General features: G+C 50.3%; 5 protein-coding genes across 5 annotated transcripts; 3 read left to right on the top strand and 2 right to left on the bottom strand.

The window, feature by feature from the left end:
• Positions 1 to 926: 926 nt before the first annotated feature.
• ABOM_003108 (peroxiredoxin family protein) lies at positions 927 to 1,726 on the top strand (the record flags this gene model as incomplete). Its single annotated transcript, XM_022530238.1, has 5 exons — positions 927 to 1,134; positions 1,203 to 1,302; positions 1,367 to 1,412; positions 1,476 to 1,641; positions 1,698 to 1,726. The coding sequence occupies 5 exons, from the start codon at positions 927 to 929 to the stop codon at positions 1,724 to 1,726; spliced, it is 549 nt and encodes a 182-aa protein (XP_022392726.1).
• A 289-nt stretch (positions 1,727 to 2,015) lies between these two features.
• Positions 2,016 to 2,487, bottom strand: ABOM_003107 (BolA family protein; the record flags this gene model as incomplete). The annotated part of the gene is made up of 2 exons (XM_022530237.1): positions 2,016 to 2,188; positions 2,274 to 2,487. 2 exons carry the CDS (start codon positions 2,485 to 2,487, stop codon positions 2,016 to 2,018), a joined length of 387 nt encoding a protein of 128 aa, XP_022392685.1.
• A 3,022-nt stretch (positions 2,488 to 5,509) lies between these two features.
• Positions 5,510 to 9,220, top strand: ABOM_003106 (DUF3433 domain-containing protein; the record flags this gene model as incomplete). The annotated part of the gene is made up of 3 exons (XM_022530236.1): positions 5,510 to 5,861; positions 5,914 to 6,360; positions 6,417 to 9,220. The coding sequence occupies 3 exons, from the start codon at positions 5,510 to 5,512 to the stop codon at positions 9,218 to 9,220; spliced, it is 3,603 nt and encodes a 1,200-aa protein (XP_022392686.1).
• Positions 9,221 to 10,945: 1,725 nt separating this feature from the next.
• On the top strand, positions 10,946 to 11,341 carry ABOM_003105 (uncharacterized protein; the record flags this gene model as incomplete). The annotated part of the gene is made up of 1 exon (XM_022530235.1): positions 10,946 to 11,341. One exon carries the CDS (start codon positions 10,946 to 10,948, stop codon positions 11,339 to 11,341), a length of 396 nt encoding a protein of 131 aa, XP_022392620.1.
• Positions 11,342 to 11,954: 613 nt separating this feature from the next.
• Positions 11,955 to 12,798, bottom strand: ABOM_003104 (uncharacterized protein; the record flags this gene model as incomplete). The annotated part of the gene is made up of 2 exons (XM_022530234.1): positions 11,955 to 12,168; positions 12,395 to 12,798. 2 exons carry the CDS (start codon positions 12,796 to 12,798, stop codon positions 11,955 to 11,957), a joined length of 618 nt encoding a protein of 205 aa, XP_022392621.1.
• Positions 12,799 to 13,228: the final 430 nt, after the last annotated feature.

Genomic DNA, 13,228 nt, shown 5'->3' with positions numbered 1-13,228 from the left:
CAATATTTAGCTTAATAATTCGGAGGCGAGGCTAGTTATTGTTAACTTTGGGCAGACTATTGACTTTGTGTTACCGAGAACGACCTTCCGTGGTATCTTGAAATCATCCTATTTGCTACGAATCCAAGAAGGATGCGGAGTCACGCCTGTCAAATAAACAACAGTCTGGCGCATTGGGGCTCTATCTACAGCTCGCCCTCTATGCCTATATTACACAGTATTGGTATGCGTGCTCTAAGTGGGGAATTGTGGCGTTTTTGGAATATCACTCTCTTGAGCCTCCTCCTATTAAATACTCCATCGCGCTACAGACCCCTTTCTGTGACAAGCCAGCACTGGTGGTTCATAATTTACTCAGACAAAGACAGTTCCTACTCCAATCGTGTTCGATGTGCGGTCCTTGCAATAACAAATGAGAGACGGGGTAGTTAATACTGCGTAGACGATACGAAGTCTGTTCAAACTTGGCGTACCAGTGGCTGATGAGCGACTCCTTATTGCATCCGTGTAGCCTATTGAGGTAGTTCGCTATGACTGGGGATGTCTGGCTCAATGTGACATGATATATAAAACCTTGTTCTACCAGCCCAAAACCACACGTGCTGGATCTGATTCCACGTGACATGATATCTCTCATATCCTCAGTGAAGACCACTGCGGGTCTTGTTCAGGATACACACTGTGTACTATGTCGAAGTGATGGGCCCTAGCATCCATCGACAGGGTGCCTCAGGTATCTCGGCAAAGCTGCCTGGCAACGTGCTATGATGCAATGCTGAGTCAGCATTTACGCACCCGTCGGCGGCCAATCAGCATGCACGGGTACCTTGCCGATGGCGGGCGATGTTGAACCTCCAATCTTCATCAGCAACCAAAACAACAACTGACAGTCCAACAGTCAATTCCGCCTTTCAATCTCCGCCATCATGTTCGCTGCCCGCCGTATCACCGCTAGCGTTCCCCGCGCCTTGTCCCAGCGGGCCTTGTTCCACAACACTGCTCCAGCTTTCGTCCAAAAGGGAGACTCCATCCCCAACCTTGATGTCCTGGTTGAGGACTCTCCCGGCAACAAGGTCAACCTTGCCAATGAGCTCAAGGGCAAGGGCGTCATTGTCGGCGTCCCCGCAGCCTTCAGTATGCACCGCACTTCATCATTTCCCGAAGGATCCTCCGTGGTGCAATTCTGACATGTTCCGTGACAGGCCCTGCTTGCTCCAGCTCCCACGTCCCCGGATATATCAACCACCCCAAACTCAAGGAAGCCGGCCCGGTCTTCGTTGTCTCCGTCAACGATCCTTTCGTGTAAGTGGCCGATGGATCTGCATTTCTGCCGCGAGCAGACTCAATTGGCTAATCCGAGAAACAGCATGAAGGCGTGGGCCGCCTCTCTCGACCCCGCCGGCAAGAGCGGTGTAAGTATTCACTTTATATATCCCAACTTGCTCGTCTAGTCGCATGCTAATGAAGACTGCAAGATCCGCTTCCTGGGCGACCCGACCGGCAAGTTCTCTGAGGCTCTCGATGTCACCTTCGACAGCTCCTCCATCTTCGGCAACCACCGTAGCAAGCGTTACGCCCTGCTGGTCGAGAACGGCAAGGTCAAGGAGGCTTTCGTAGAGCCCGACAACACCGGCCTCGACAGTACGACTCTCCCTCCCCCCCTTTTCCAATTCATCAATATACTAATCTCTCCTCAGTCTCCGCCGCCGAGAAGGTCCTTGCTTAAAATAACCATAGTAATCCATACAACCGATATCTAATGTATGCGAATATAAAACAAAAGCCCCTCCATCTACCGTATAATATATCCATAGTCATGTCTTTTATTTCCACCCACCGTAGCCCAAGACCAGTATACTATAGCCCACAGCTGGATAGCGACGACAAATGTACATTAATAAAAACTCCAACGCCGGCCTATATGCTTCCAGCGCGTCGCAATACCCAGGATATATCAAGTTCTTCATCCGTCTCTTTTACTTCGGGCCGTAATATAACAGGAAATCCACCATCCTCTACTGCTGCAAAGCCTGCCACTGCTCAGGGGTATAACACTTGGGCGTCCACGCATGGATGGCCGCGATCTCCGCCTTCAGAACCGAGTTGACCAACCGGTGACGAGCGAGCATGGTCTTCTTCTCGAACTGCGGGGATACGATCACCGCCTGGAATGCCTGGCCACAGCCGCCTATCGAAAGACAAAAAAAATATGTTAGTGTATCTGTTTCCCAAGTTGCATCCGACGGGAAGCCATGTATCTTTTGTTTGCATACCCGAAAGGTCCTCAATCTCAACATGCTGTGCCTGCAACTGCTCGATCAACTTGCTCTTCAGTCCGTCGGCGGTCACACCTGCGGTAGCGTCGGCCATGGCTGCGTTGACGGCTGCGAAGGAGCGCGCGGAGATCGAAAAGGTCTGTCGCTGGTGAACGGGGGCGCGGAAGAAGTACCGGCAGCTTCTGCTCAAGATGGAGGTGCGGGAGTACATCAAGTGGGCGGGGGATTTGTAGACCGGAGAGCGGGGAGATTGCGTCCGGAGGCTAGGGCGATCGGAAGTTTTGCGGTGGATTCGACTCGAGTTCTGGTAGTTGGAGTCGAGGCGGCGCAACAAAAAGTTTTGGATGCTTTCTCCGGATTTTTGATAAGTTGATTGTTAATGACGACGGGGGCATTAATCATCATCGGGTTGGTACCGTATCGTATCGTGAGAGTCACGTGATGGGGACCGACGGAACTTCCGTCGGTTCTTATATCACAATACATTTACTATGGCCAGTGTGGTTGGCAACTCATTCGCGAGTCATGTTAAACTTGCTACATCACGGATTCCATGTTGGTTTTCACCTGTATCGTTGCAATTCCTCTGGTGTCGCAGAAGGCTGGAATCGTAGTTATTCCAGTGGGAGGGCTCCACAATGACCGAGAAGTATTGCGTCGAATATAATTGGATCAATGGTGTGGAGACATAGGAAAGGACCAGTCTGGAGGTGGTATATATGGAGTACGGAGTACTTAGCACCTCATTATGATCGGGGATGTGCTAGGGAGACATACTCGGCCTTGGTGGGTTTTAAACAGTTTGGCTTGCCCAAGATTACTCATTTAAAGCAGTATGTTGCTTTGAAGGGAAGCCGAGACCACTCTGGATTCATTTTAATCCTGCCCAAACGTTTTCCGAAATAAATCCCCCCCCCCCGAGATCGAAATCATGGGTAAAGGGAGAAGATGAACTCGTGGATCAGTTTGTTAGGGCTTTGATAAAGTTGAGTGTATACTAGCCGTTAACAGGCTGAAGATTATCAAGACAGTAACCTGACTGAGACCCTTTCTTATTATTACGATGACACCAAGTGGTGAAGGGGGAGGAATTGGATACCTTGAACATAATTCAAGATAGATTGCCTTGAATTGAATTGTATTAAATTGAAGTGTATGCTTGAAACTTGGCTGTGAATGACCTCAGGGCTATATATCAGGCCTTTTTTTTGTCTGATTCTTCTCGTCGTCCCAGTCTGGCTCCACTTCTTTCAAATTCCTGCTATCACCGCCTCTATATACATTGTCATATGCATCGCCATATGCATCGCGTCTCAGTCTTGCTCCTCTTCTTTCAAATTCCTACCATCACCTTCATACCTCTAAGCCCTCTAAGTAACTACTACTACTATTAGTAGTATCTCCAGCTCAACTCTCGCCCCCGCCCCTTGTTTTTCTTTGTCTTGCACTGACAATATGACACGGCGTCGATCAGCGGCGTCCCTCCGCCGCTTTGTACGGAGAAGGAAACCCGAATTATCGAGCATCGAGGAGATTGTAAGTAAGCCTTTATCGCTACTTACTTCCAGGGAAAATGCCAGTCAGAAGATTCGGGACCTAGGAAAAGGAAATCCTCGATCTACGCTGTGAAATTCTAACAGCTCTTCATGAAATAAAGAAAAAGGAGCAACGGATGTCCCTGCTCCTAGAAGAACAGACGAAGCGTTTGGTAAGTGTGCTGAAGCTGTTGCTTACGGTTGCTTCGGCTAATAGAATATGTGCTGTACAATAGAATACGCGCAAAAATTCCTCAAGAAGACCCTCAAGACCACCATGAAGGCCCAAAACCGTCTCCGTTCGGTGACAGTAAGGAGTCTGTACATGGCAAAGAGGCAGACAAAAGACGTCGTCATCGAAGAGACTTGACCTCCAAGACGGGCACGCCTACTATGGAGGGTGTGCCAGGTCTCCGTCGATAGCTTGTCTTTCTGATGCTTATTCCAGTCCTGTAGCCAAGGCTGTGCTTTCCTTTAAGGTCTGTTGAAGGCTGTTATTAATTAATGTGAACCTTTGGCCCCTCACATTCTATCTGGTCTGCAGTGGAACAAGCTGCACACAAACTTCTGAGCATGTTCGACCCGACCCTTGTTCCCTGTATTGGTGGGACGGACATTGACCTTTGAGGCTCGCAGGCTGTTTGGTAACTTTGAGATCGCATTCGAGCATATGTATGACCATACATATAAATTGACTACATGGACCCAGGCCAATTCTTCTTCACCATCCAGCTTCCTGTCACGCGCACACTTTACCTCACCATTTAAGCGCTGCCGGGGAATATATCGATGAGATCATTCGCAAGATTGACGAGACACATGGACGCCAGCTTAAGTCCGATGGATCAACCCCCATCCAAAATGATTATTAACGTCTTAAACTTGGCGTTGGAGAGAAGCTATTTATATATTAGACGAAAGTCTGGTCCTTCCAATCAAAGGCATCATGAATGCATGTCCAAGTTTTGACGATCTCAAGGGGCTGGAAAAAGGGAAAGGATTGACATAGTAATGTTACTGCGTACTGAGGCAGGGTGGCTTAATATATATCCCGACATATCGTGGGCGGTCAGCTATATTGCCCACTTGGCCCATCTTCCGTCCTCCATGTTATGCATCCATTTTCCTTTCCTTTAAGGTAGTGAATGAAACAAGGGCTTGTTCTGCATAATTCTCTCGGCCGATCCCCCTAACAACTACGCGATCAGGTAGAAATGAACTAAAATTGCAAGTCCCGACCAAATGCCGACGAGAATAACGCTAAAGATTTTAGATCACGGTTGATGTGCAATGGTCTCCAGACGGAGCCTCCCGCATTTCCGCAATCAAAAGTCTGGTCCGTTCTATAAAAGGCATCATGAATGTACATCAAAGTTTTGACGAGCTCGAGGAAGTCCAGAGAGGGAAGGATTGACATGGTCGTGTTATCCTGGCTGCCAAATGGCCCCCCCAACGGCCCACCAACACGGGAAATGCCAGATGAAACGGCCAATACGGTCGCACGTCGCTAGTCACTTGGTGTGCACGGCTCGCAGTGATGGGCAGGAATGTCCACAGCCTTGCAGCACTCAGCCTCACGATTTTTGTTTTAACCTCAAGCCCCGCCCTCTGCATCTGGTCGCTGTTCCTCTCGGATGACAAGTACATAATCACTCGTGCGAATCCATGTATTCGAAGGACTGAACCATCGCGGACGCAATGCTGGAATTTTCAAATTCCATCGGTGAAAGGATCGCCAGGCGATTAAATCCAGGCTCCAAAAATCATACGCTGATTCAAGTGCAGTCCGAGGAACCCAGGGATACAGATCCTAGCCAGGACAATGGAACGCTAACGGCCAGTTATCATGGGCAAGATAACAACGGTGGCAGCCGGTCCCAATTGTGGACCCCAACGGTCCTCCGCCCGTGGGCCTTCGTCGCATTTGCGACGCTCTTTATTGCCATCCTGATCGTGGTCCAAGTGCTTTATAGCGTGTCAAACAAAAACAACGGCATAAGTGCGAGCGACGCAAAGTACCGTTATCTGTGGACATACGGTCCAACTGCTGGTAGTCCAATGTTCCCACCAATGCAATAGGAACGCTGCTGACATTCGCGAAGTTCTAATTATCGTGGCCGGAATCTGGGGACAGGTGGAGTACCGCACAAAGCAACTCATGCCATGGAAACTTATGGGCCAAGCCCCAAGACCGGCATCGCAGAGTTTGCTACTAGATTATGTTTCGGACTGGAACGTAGTCACCTTGTTCAGGGCCTTGAAGCACTGCCATTGGGTCGTTGCCATCGCAGTCCTCGGAACCCTCCTCTTGAAGCTGCTTACGGTCGCTTCGACGGGCCTTTTCATGCTTCAGAAGGTCCGCGTCAGCGATGTCCACACCAGATTAACAGCGGAAGCGACGTTTAGCGGCACGGGATATGGCAGTGCGAAGGTTGATAGCAATGCTGCGTTGACCGTTGTCGGCAATAAATTTCTGAATCTTCCCCATCCCGTCGGAACCACGGACAAGTATGCGTTTGTCCCTTTCCACGGATCCGATACGCCATCAGGTAGGTCGATACACCATGTCTCGTAAGGAAGGACGCAGATTCTAAATCCAGTGTAGATTCGAACACGATTCTCTCCGGTACCGTGGATATATTCTCCACGGATTTAAGCTGTGAAGTAGCAACCGTCAAAAACTGGACTCAGGGATGCGCAACCCAGCACTGTGAACAAACACTGTTCAACTTGACTCTAAGCACCCCAGAATGCTCACAATACCAGTTCAACGCATTCAGTAGAAGCACTTCTGCTGTGGGCGGATGGCATGCAACCGTCCTCTCGGAGAGGTGTGCCAGTTCCAATGATGACACGAACACGGACCGAATGATTTTCGCTGTTGCCCACTGGCTGAATGATAGTGCGCAGGTACAGTCCCTTGTTTGTGAGCCTACGTACACGATATCGCCAGGATTGGTCTCACTATTTAAAAGCAACCAAAGTGTTGCGGAAATCAACTCCAGTGGCAAGGTGGCCACATCCAATCACACAATCCCGGGTGTAACAGTGGTCGATGTAGTCTCGGGGTTGCTTGCTACGTTGACAGCCGCAGATAGCTCTGTGGGGACCCTTATAGAGTTAGATGGTGGCATATATGCCAATTTAGCGGACCCGAACAGTAACTACCTCGAACCCTTTTACCGGATTGCGACTGTTTCATCTCCGGACAATTTTGAGCCCTTATTGGATGCAGCATACTTGGAGGCTATCTCTCGTCCAGTTTATAATGCAATTGCTGCACAGCTAGCAAGGCAATACCTCATGACTTCCGCGAATAAGCCATTCGATGGCGTATACTCAGCATCTACAGAAAAGCTCCTGGTGCGAGAATTGTCAGTCCGACTTATGGAGGCCGCGTTGGCGCTTTTGATTTTGGTGACTGGGGCGATTTGGATGTGGAGTCCGGCCAAATGCACACCTCGAGACCCTGGCACAATATCTGGCATGGCAACGATATTAGCCCGAAGCCCCGATTTATCTGATCGACTCTCCGGCATTAAAAACGGGAAGGACCTGAAGTCATCTCTGGCGGGCGGTCTCTTTGTTTCAGAGATCGCCAGCATGGACGGCCAACGAAGCTTCGGTATCGTCACGAAGCATGATGCCAAAGAGGAACTTCGTGCTACTGAAGCTTCTAGCCAGATATCCTGGTGGAAACCTCTTGCAATGTCGTTGGGTTGGCGCATCCTTACCTTAGCTGTCCCTCTTCTCGTCATTGTGGGACTAGAGACCACCTACCAGATCTCTCAGAAACAAAATGGCTTGGCTGATATCACATCCGATGGCTATATTCGCTACACCTGGGTATATATCCCTGCGTTTATAATGCTGTTAATCCAGGCTCTTTTCGAATGCAACCACTTCTCCACCCAGGTTATCCAGCCCTACTTGGAGCTGAGAGCAGGCGGCTTGACAGCACAGGAAAGCTTGATGGACAATTACCTGTCGAAGCTCACCATGCATGCCCTTTGGAGTGCACTTATCAAAAGAAAGTATGCAATTGTCACTACGGCACTGACCATGGTTCTGGCACCTTGTTTGACAATCGCCGCGAGTGGTTTGTATTCTACCGAAGCCGCTAGCTACGTGCGTGCAGTGTCTATCTTGAGAAACGACTCATTTAATTCGACCGTGGATCCTCAAGCTTACCACTCAGGGCAGAAAGGGATAGGTCTTACCGGAGCTCTTGTCGTGGGGGCCAATCTCTCATATCCAGACTGGACTTATGACGAGGTCGTCCTTCCAGTTCTCAACGATAGTACGCTCACGGATGTGAAAGAAGATACCATATATAAGCCCACAAACCAGAGCTCTACGACTGACAGCGTTTTGGAGCTGACGTATCCTGCTCTCCGTGCCGGCCTCAACTGTACCGTCCTTGAAGCAAGCCAGATTTTAAAAACGACTTCGTACACCAGGGGTTCCATGATGGCGTGGCTGTCTCTCGGGGGTGAGTGTTGGACTAGTAGCAGGAAAGTTGACAACGAGACTGAAACGTATTTCACGATGACCCTTCCAACGAACTCCACGAGTTACAACGGCACTGCCTTTGGCACATTTCAGGTTACAGATATGATAAATGAAAAGCCAGAGTGCCCGAAGATGGCGGGCTTATACGGGGTAGTGAACCACCCTAACTCCACCAACACTGACGGTATTCGCGGATTCACCTGTTTCCCGTACGTCGACGAAGTCGATGTGGATACAACATTCACCGTTCCGGGATACAAGATCCAGTCCGTCAAGCCAGACGAATCCTCAAGCCGGCGGTTCGCAGATAGCCTTACATCACAGTTGGATTTTGATGCGTACTTACCCACGAGCGGCAAAGTCACTGAGTACGAGGGATTCGACAACGTCTTCATCGCGATGATACAAGAACAGAAGACATTGACAGTTATGGACGTTGAACAGACGGACCGGGTACCTGCCGTGATCAACGCCACCCAGCATCTCTATCGCGTTCTTATGGCTCAAAGCATGAACGGCAACTCCCGACTGCCGCTAGAGAAAGAAACGAGATACCAGGGGACGGTGGTCGATCCTACGCGTGTCCGTCTCAAGCAAAGTGCTGTCTCTACCCGTATCCTAGAAGGGTTTCTGGCCGCCATGGCTCTTTGTATTATGGTGGCGTTCTACTTGGTGCGTCGGCGGGAGGTGATTCCGGTGAACCCATGCAGCATCGCTGGGGCTGCGACGTTGTTGGCTGGCTCCGAAATGCTGAAGCCGGACGTGATCCCGCCTGGATCAGAATGGTGCGACGATGCCGCGTTGGTGAAACAGGGCGTGTTCAGTGGGTTGGTGTTTGGGCTGGGGTGGTGGGAGGGGACGCGGTTTGCGATTGATATTGGGCGTCCGGAGCAGTAGATGCGATACGGTTCCTGTTTCATTTCCTTATGTTTCATAAACTTACGAATCCTCATGGTAGCGGATGTACGACTAGAATATACTGACCTAATGTATGCACTTATGAACCCTAATGATGGAACAATATTTCTGCTTTCCTGCCATGATTCTACACAAATCTCGCCCCCAAGATCACCGAACCAGCCCCCCAACAGCCAAGACCAACATTCCGAATGTTTCCCGATCGCCAGTGATGATGGTCTTGATCTGGTACGCCTTGAGCGCTCGTAGAATCTTCGCCGACGTCGTGTGGTTACATCTCCAGGGAATCCCAAAATTAGACGGGATACAGTTTCCCATGAGCTGGCGCATTTCGTCTGGGTCTGAGACGAGTGTAGGTCTGTAGTCGATATCAACGCTGGCAGACCCACCTGACTTCGTGTATGCATTGTTTAAGGCCGACTGCCGAGCCCTACACGCTACAGGCGATGTCAGCCGCCGGAGGGCCCTTTGATAGGCGGGCTCCATGCACAGCCATGTAGTTAATGCTAACTTAGGCCATGTCATGCTTCGTTTATGTCCCGAGCTTTGTGCTGTCAGACTAAAGATAGCAATAATGCAACGGCACCGGAGATCTGCCAAGCCAAACTCCATTGTTATCCCGGTTCTTTGTGCTTGTCGGCCTGATGACCGCGATCTGGGGTGGAACCATGGTTGCATGCCATAATGGCGGTGGCAGTGGTTCTTGTGTGTTGCCATTGCCGAAAGGACCAATGAAGAGAGTATGGCTCATGCTCATGCATCTCACCGTGGGGACTCGTAAGAGGCAGACAGGCAGTGGGGGCCCAGGATCGGGCCAACAAGATCCCACCGCGCCATTACACAGCATCAACCCGGTGGTAGCTTGTGTACGCCCAAATGTCATATCGGACTAAGATGCAGGAGGCGTAGAACCATGCATTGTGTGACTTTTGCACAGCCCTAGACCGCCAGTCGTTAGTTGACTTGGCGGCTCCACAGAATCGGAAGCAAAACTCCAATGGTGAAGATGCCAACCCGACGATCAGCCTCACCTTAACTGCACTCTTTCCGGCCTTCCCCAGATTTCTTCGGCTCACGGTGCGAGCTCGGGAGGGTTCAGGGTCAGGATCCCTTGCGCCTTGCGTCTATCTTTAGACTTTTGGCCCTTTGTGTTTGTTTTTGGGATCTTCTTCTTTTTATTTTTTTTTTTTGGACCCAGTGATTCCTTCAGATCCACTGCGCTATTAATTTATCTAATCTCTGATCCTGGAATATAAATATAGCGTCCGGATCTGCTGTTCAGGAGAATTATTCTTTCCATCATCCTCACATCCGTTGACTTCCACCACCACAGTTAGAGACTACACGGTCACCACTACATTTTCTACAACCGCCATAATTCTTAATACGCTTTTATTGTACGCATCTCAATTTAATACAATCAATTAATCACGATGTACTTCCACACCACAACATTGGGCACCGCTCTCGCCGCCCTCCTGACCCTCACCACCGCCCTCCCAACCACCTCATATTCGTCCACCCTCACCAGCCGCGACAACGGCGAATGCCCCGCCGGAAAAGTCTACTACGTCTGCTACAAAAACAAATTCCGCGGTTGCTGCTCCATCGACCCCTACGCCCTTGATACCGGCTGTCCCGACGACAAGCCCACCGACCCCACCCCCCCCGACCTGCACGCCGGGCCAAATCTACCAGCCCAAGATGCAAACATACAACTCTCCCTCTGCCGACCCGATCTCCACCCCAAACCTTAATGTCTCCAAATCCGCCACCGCAGAATGGGACCAGACGATGACCTTCTCCCTGCCCCAGGGCGCCAAGTCCTGCTCCCTGAACTGGGGCGTACCCGCCGAGCGCAACTTCAAGGCCGGGAATAATGCCCTGGTGAGAGTGTGGCAGGGCGACAAGGCCGAGGGGGAGAGCATTGGAGCCGCGGACTTTACGAACTGGCCGGGTGTGGATGGCCCGCACACGCATACTGTGGGCAGTGTGCAGTGTGCTGAGGAGTTGGTTTTCCGGTCCCAGTTGGACAAGGAGAGTGAGGTTTTCTTGGAGCAGAATGCGGAGACTGGGTGGTACGTTGACTACAAGTGTTAGATTTGGGGGTGGGTTTGACGTGAGATGATTTGCTATTTTTTTTTTTTGTTTCTTTCTTCCTTTCTTTTTCTTTTTCTCTTTATCCTTCTTTGTCGTTTGCCTTTGGCGTTTGATATGAGATTTCGTTTTTCCCCTTTTCTTTTCTTTTAGATAGTCTTGAGGCTGTACATGTTTCGTTTGCATAGAGATAATGTCTAGGATAGTGATGACAAGCGTAATTAGATATGGTACTAGCTTAGAACTCAGATCGTGCAGAATTTTAATCTAGATTTTAAAGTGGAATTTCGTGACATCGGCCCTATTCTAAAACCCATAGACTCCACATTCCAACAAATCACGCCATGAAACTACATGTCGAGACCATCCAGAATCCACTCACTCGGAAAGGCCAACCAGCAAACCACGAACTGCATAAAAAGCACGTGCTACACGAAATATCTACCAAGGTATATATACACAGTAGGATATACAAGACAAGATTCCCGGGAACCATTTCCGAAAGTCTCGAATCCCGATCTCAAAGTTACAATGAGGTCCTGCTAAGCTCCACTGGAATGTAACCACTGGAATGTTAGGGCCGTGACACTCCCGTGATCACCGATGCATGGATCACCTACGACGACATGGCCGGAACATCAATGCTCGCGATTTCCCAGACCTTTCCGCCCTCGCTGGATGTTAAGCCGGTGTAGGTCGCGCCGCCGGCTGATGCAATCGTGTCGCCGAAGGTCTCGTCTGCTTCCGCTAGCGTGATCTTCGTGTTGAGGTATTGCTGGGCCGCGATGGTGCCCGTGCAATCCTCGTTGCATTCTGTTCCAGTTCCGTAGCTGGTTTGGTTAGCTTTTTATCATCTATAGTGGCGAAAGAAAGGGAAAGAGGACTCACCCGGTCATGTAGGGACCGGATTTGTATGAGAAGGTCGAGAGGATCTCTCCTGTCTGTGCGTTGGTCACATTTCTAGACATGTCATCAGCCACTATCCCCAACAAGCACAAACCAACTATGCACCGGAAGTAAAACCAAAGAAAAAAAAAAAGAGAGAGAGAAACATACTGCAACCAAGTATCCCCGTCCTCCAACAACACATACTCAATGCGAACCTGATCATCCCCCTTAACAGGCGCCGCATCGCCATCCAACTGCCCAAAGCTCCCAAACAAACTCGCCCGCACACACCACTCGCCCTGCGCCGCTCCGCACCACTCATTGCTCTCCCAACTCTCCAGGGTCGTCTGCACGAGGTCTCCCGTCCCGTTACTCATTCCGGGCCAGAGAAAGAGCACTCCGTTCTGCGTCGCCGGCGCCGCGCCGGGGATAAGAGTCGTCACGGCATTGGTGATCGTCGACCTTGTGGGGCCGAGAGATACGCTCCCGCCCCAAGTGTCGGCTCGCTTCGTCGCTGCCCAGGCGAGGGCTGGGAGGAGGAGGATGGTACTAGTCGCTGTTTGGAATTTCATGGTTCCTTTCTTTTTAACCCCCTGGATTGAATAGTTTCGAATTGTAAGCGAAGTTCGCTTGGGACTTGCCGAGTATGTGGTGGATTTATATCTGTTTGAGGGTTCTGGTTGCGCTTGGGATTAGTGTTTCACTTTCAAACCACTTCTTCTTGGCGGTTCCCGCATGGCCATTGGTGTAATTTATGTGAGACCGGTAGATGGCCTTTTTCGGGAATTGCATTGGGTGTTAGGGGGTTATGCCGCCAATTGGGAGCTTGTTTGGTGTGTGGTGGTGCTGGTTGGTGGTTTTGGATATGGTGTTTCGGGGGTTTTCCGGAGATGGGATGGATTGTGTTTCTTAATGGAGTTCTGGGAGTGGTTTTCTTAGACCGAGGATGGTTTGATGGCGCCGGATATGTTTGAGGTTCAGTAGGTATGGGTTTCGCAGCTT

This window comes from Aspergillus bombycis, assembly GCF_001792695.1.
Source record: "Aspergillus bombycis strain NRRL26010 chromosome Unknown contig00012, whole genome shotgun sequence".
Lineage (NCBI taxonomy): Eukaryota > Fungi > Ascomycota > Eurotiomycetes > Eurotiales > Aspergillaceae > Aspergillus > Aspergillus bombycis.
The sequence above is the reverse complement of the archived record's forward strand: the minus strand, read 5'-3'. Positions and strand labels throughout refer to the sequence as shown.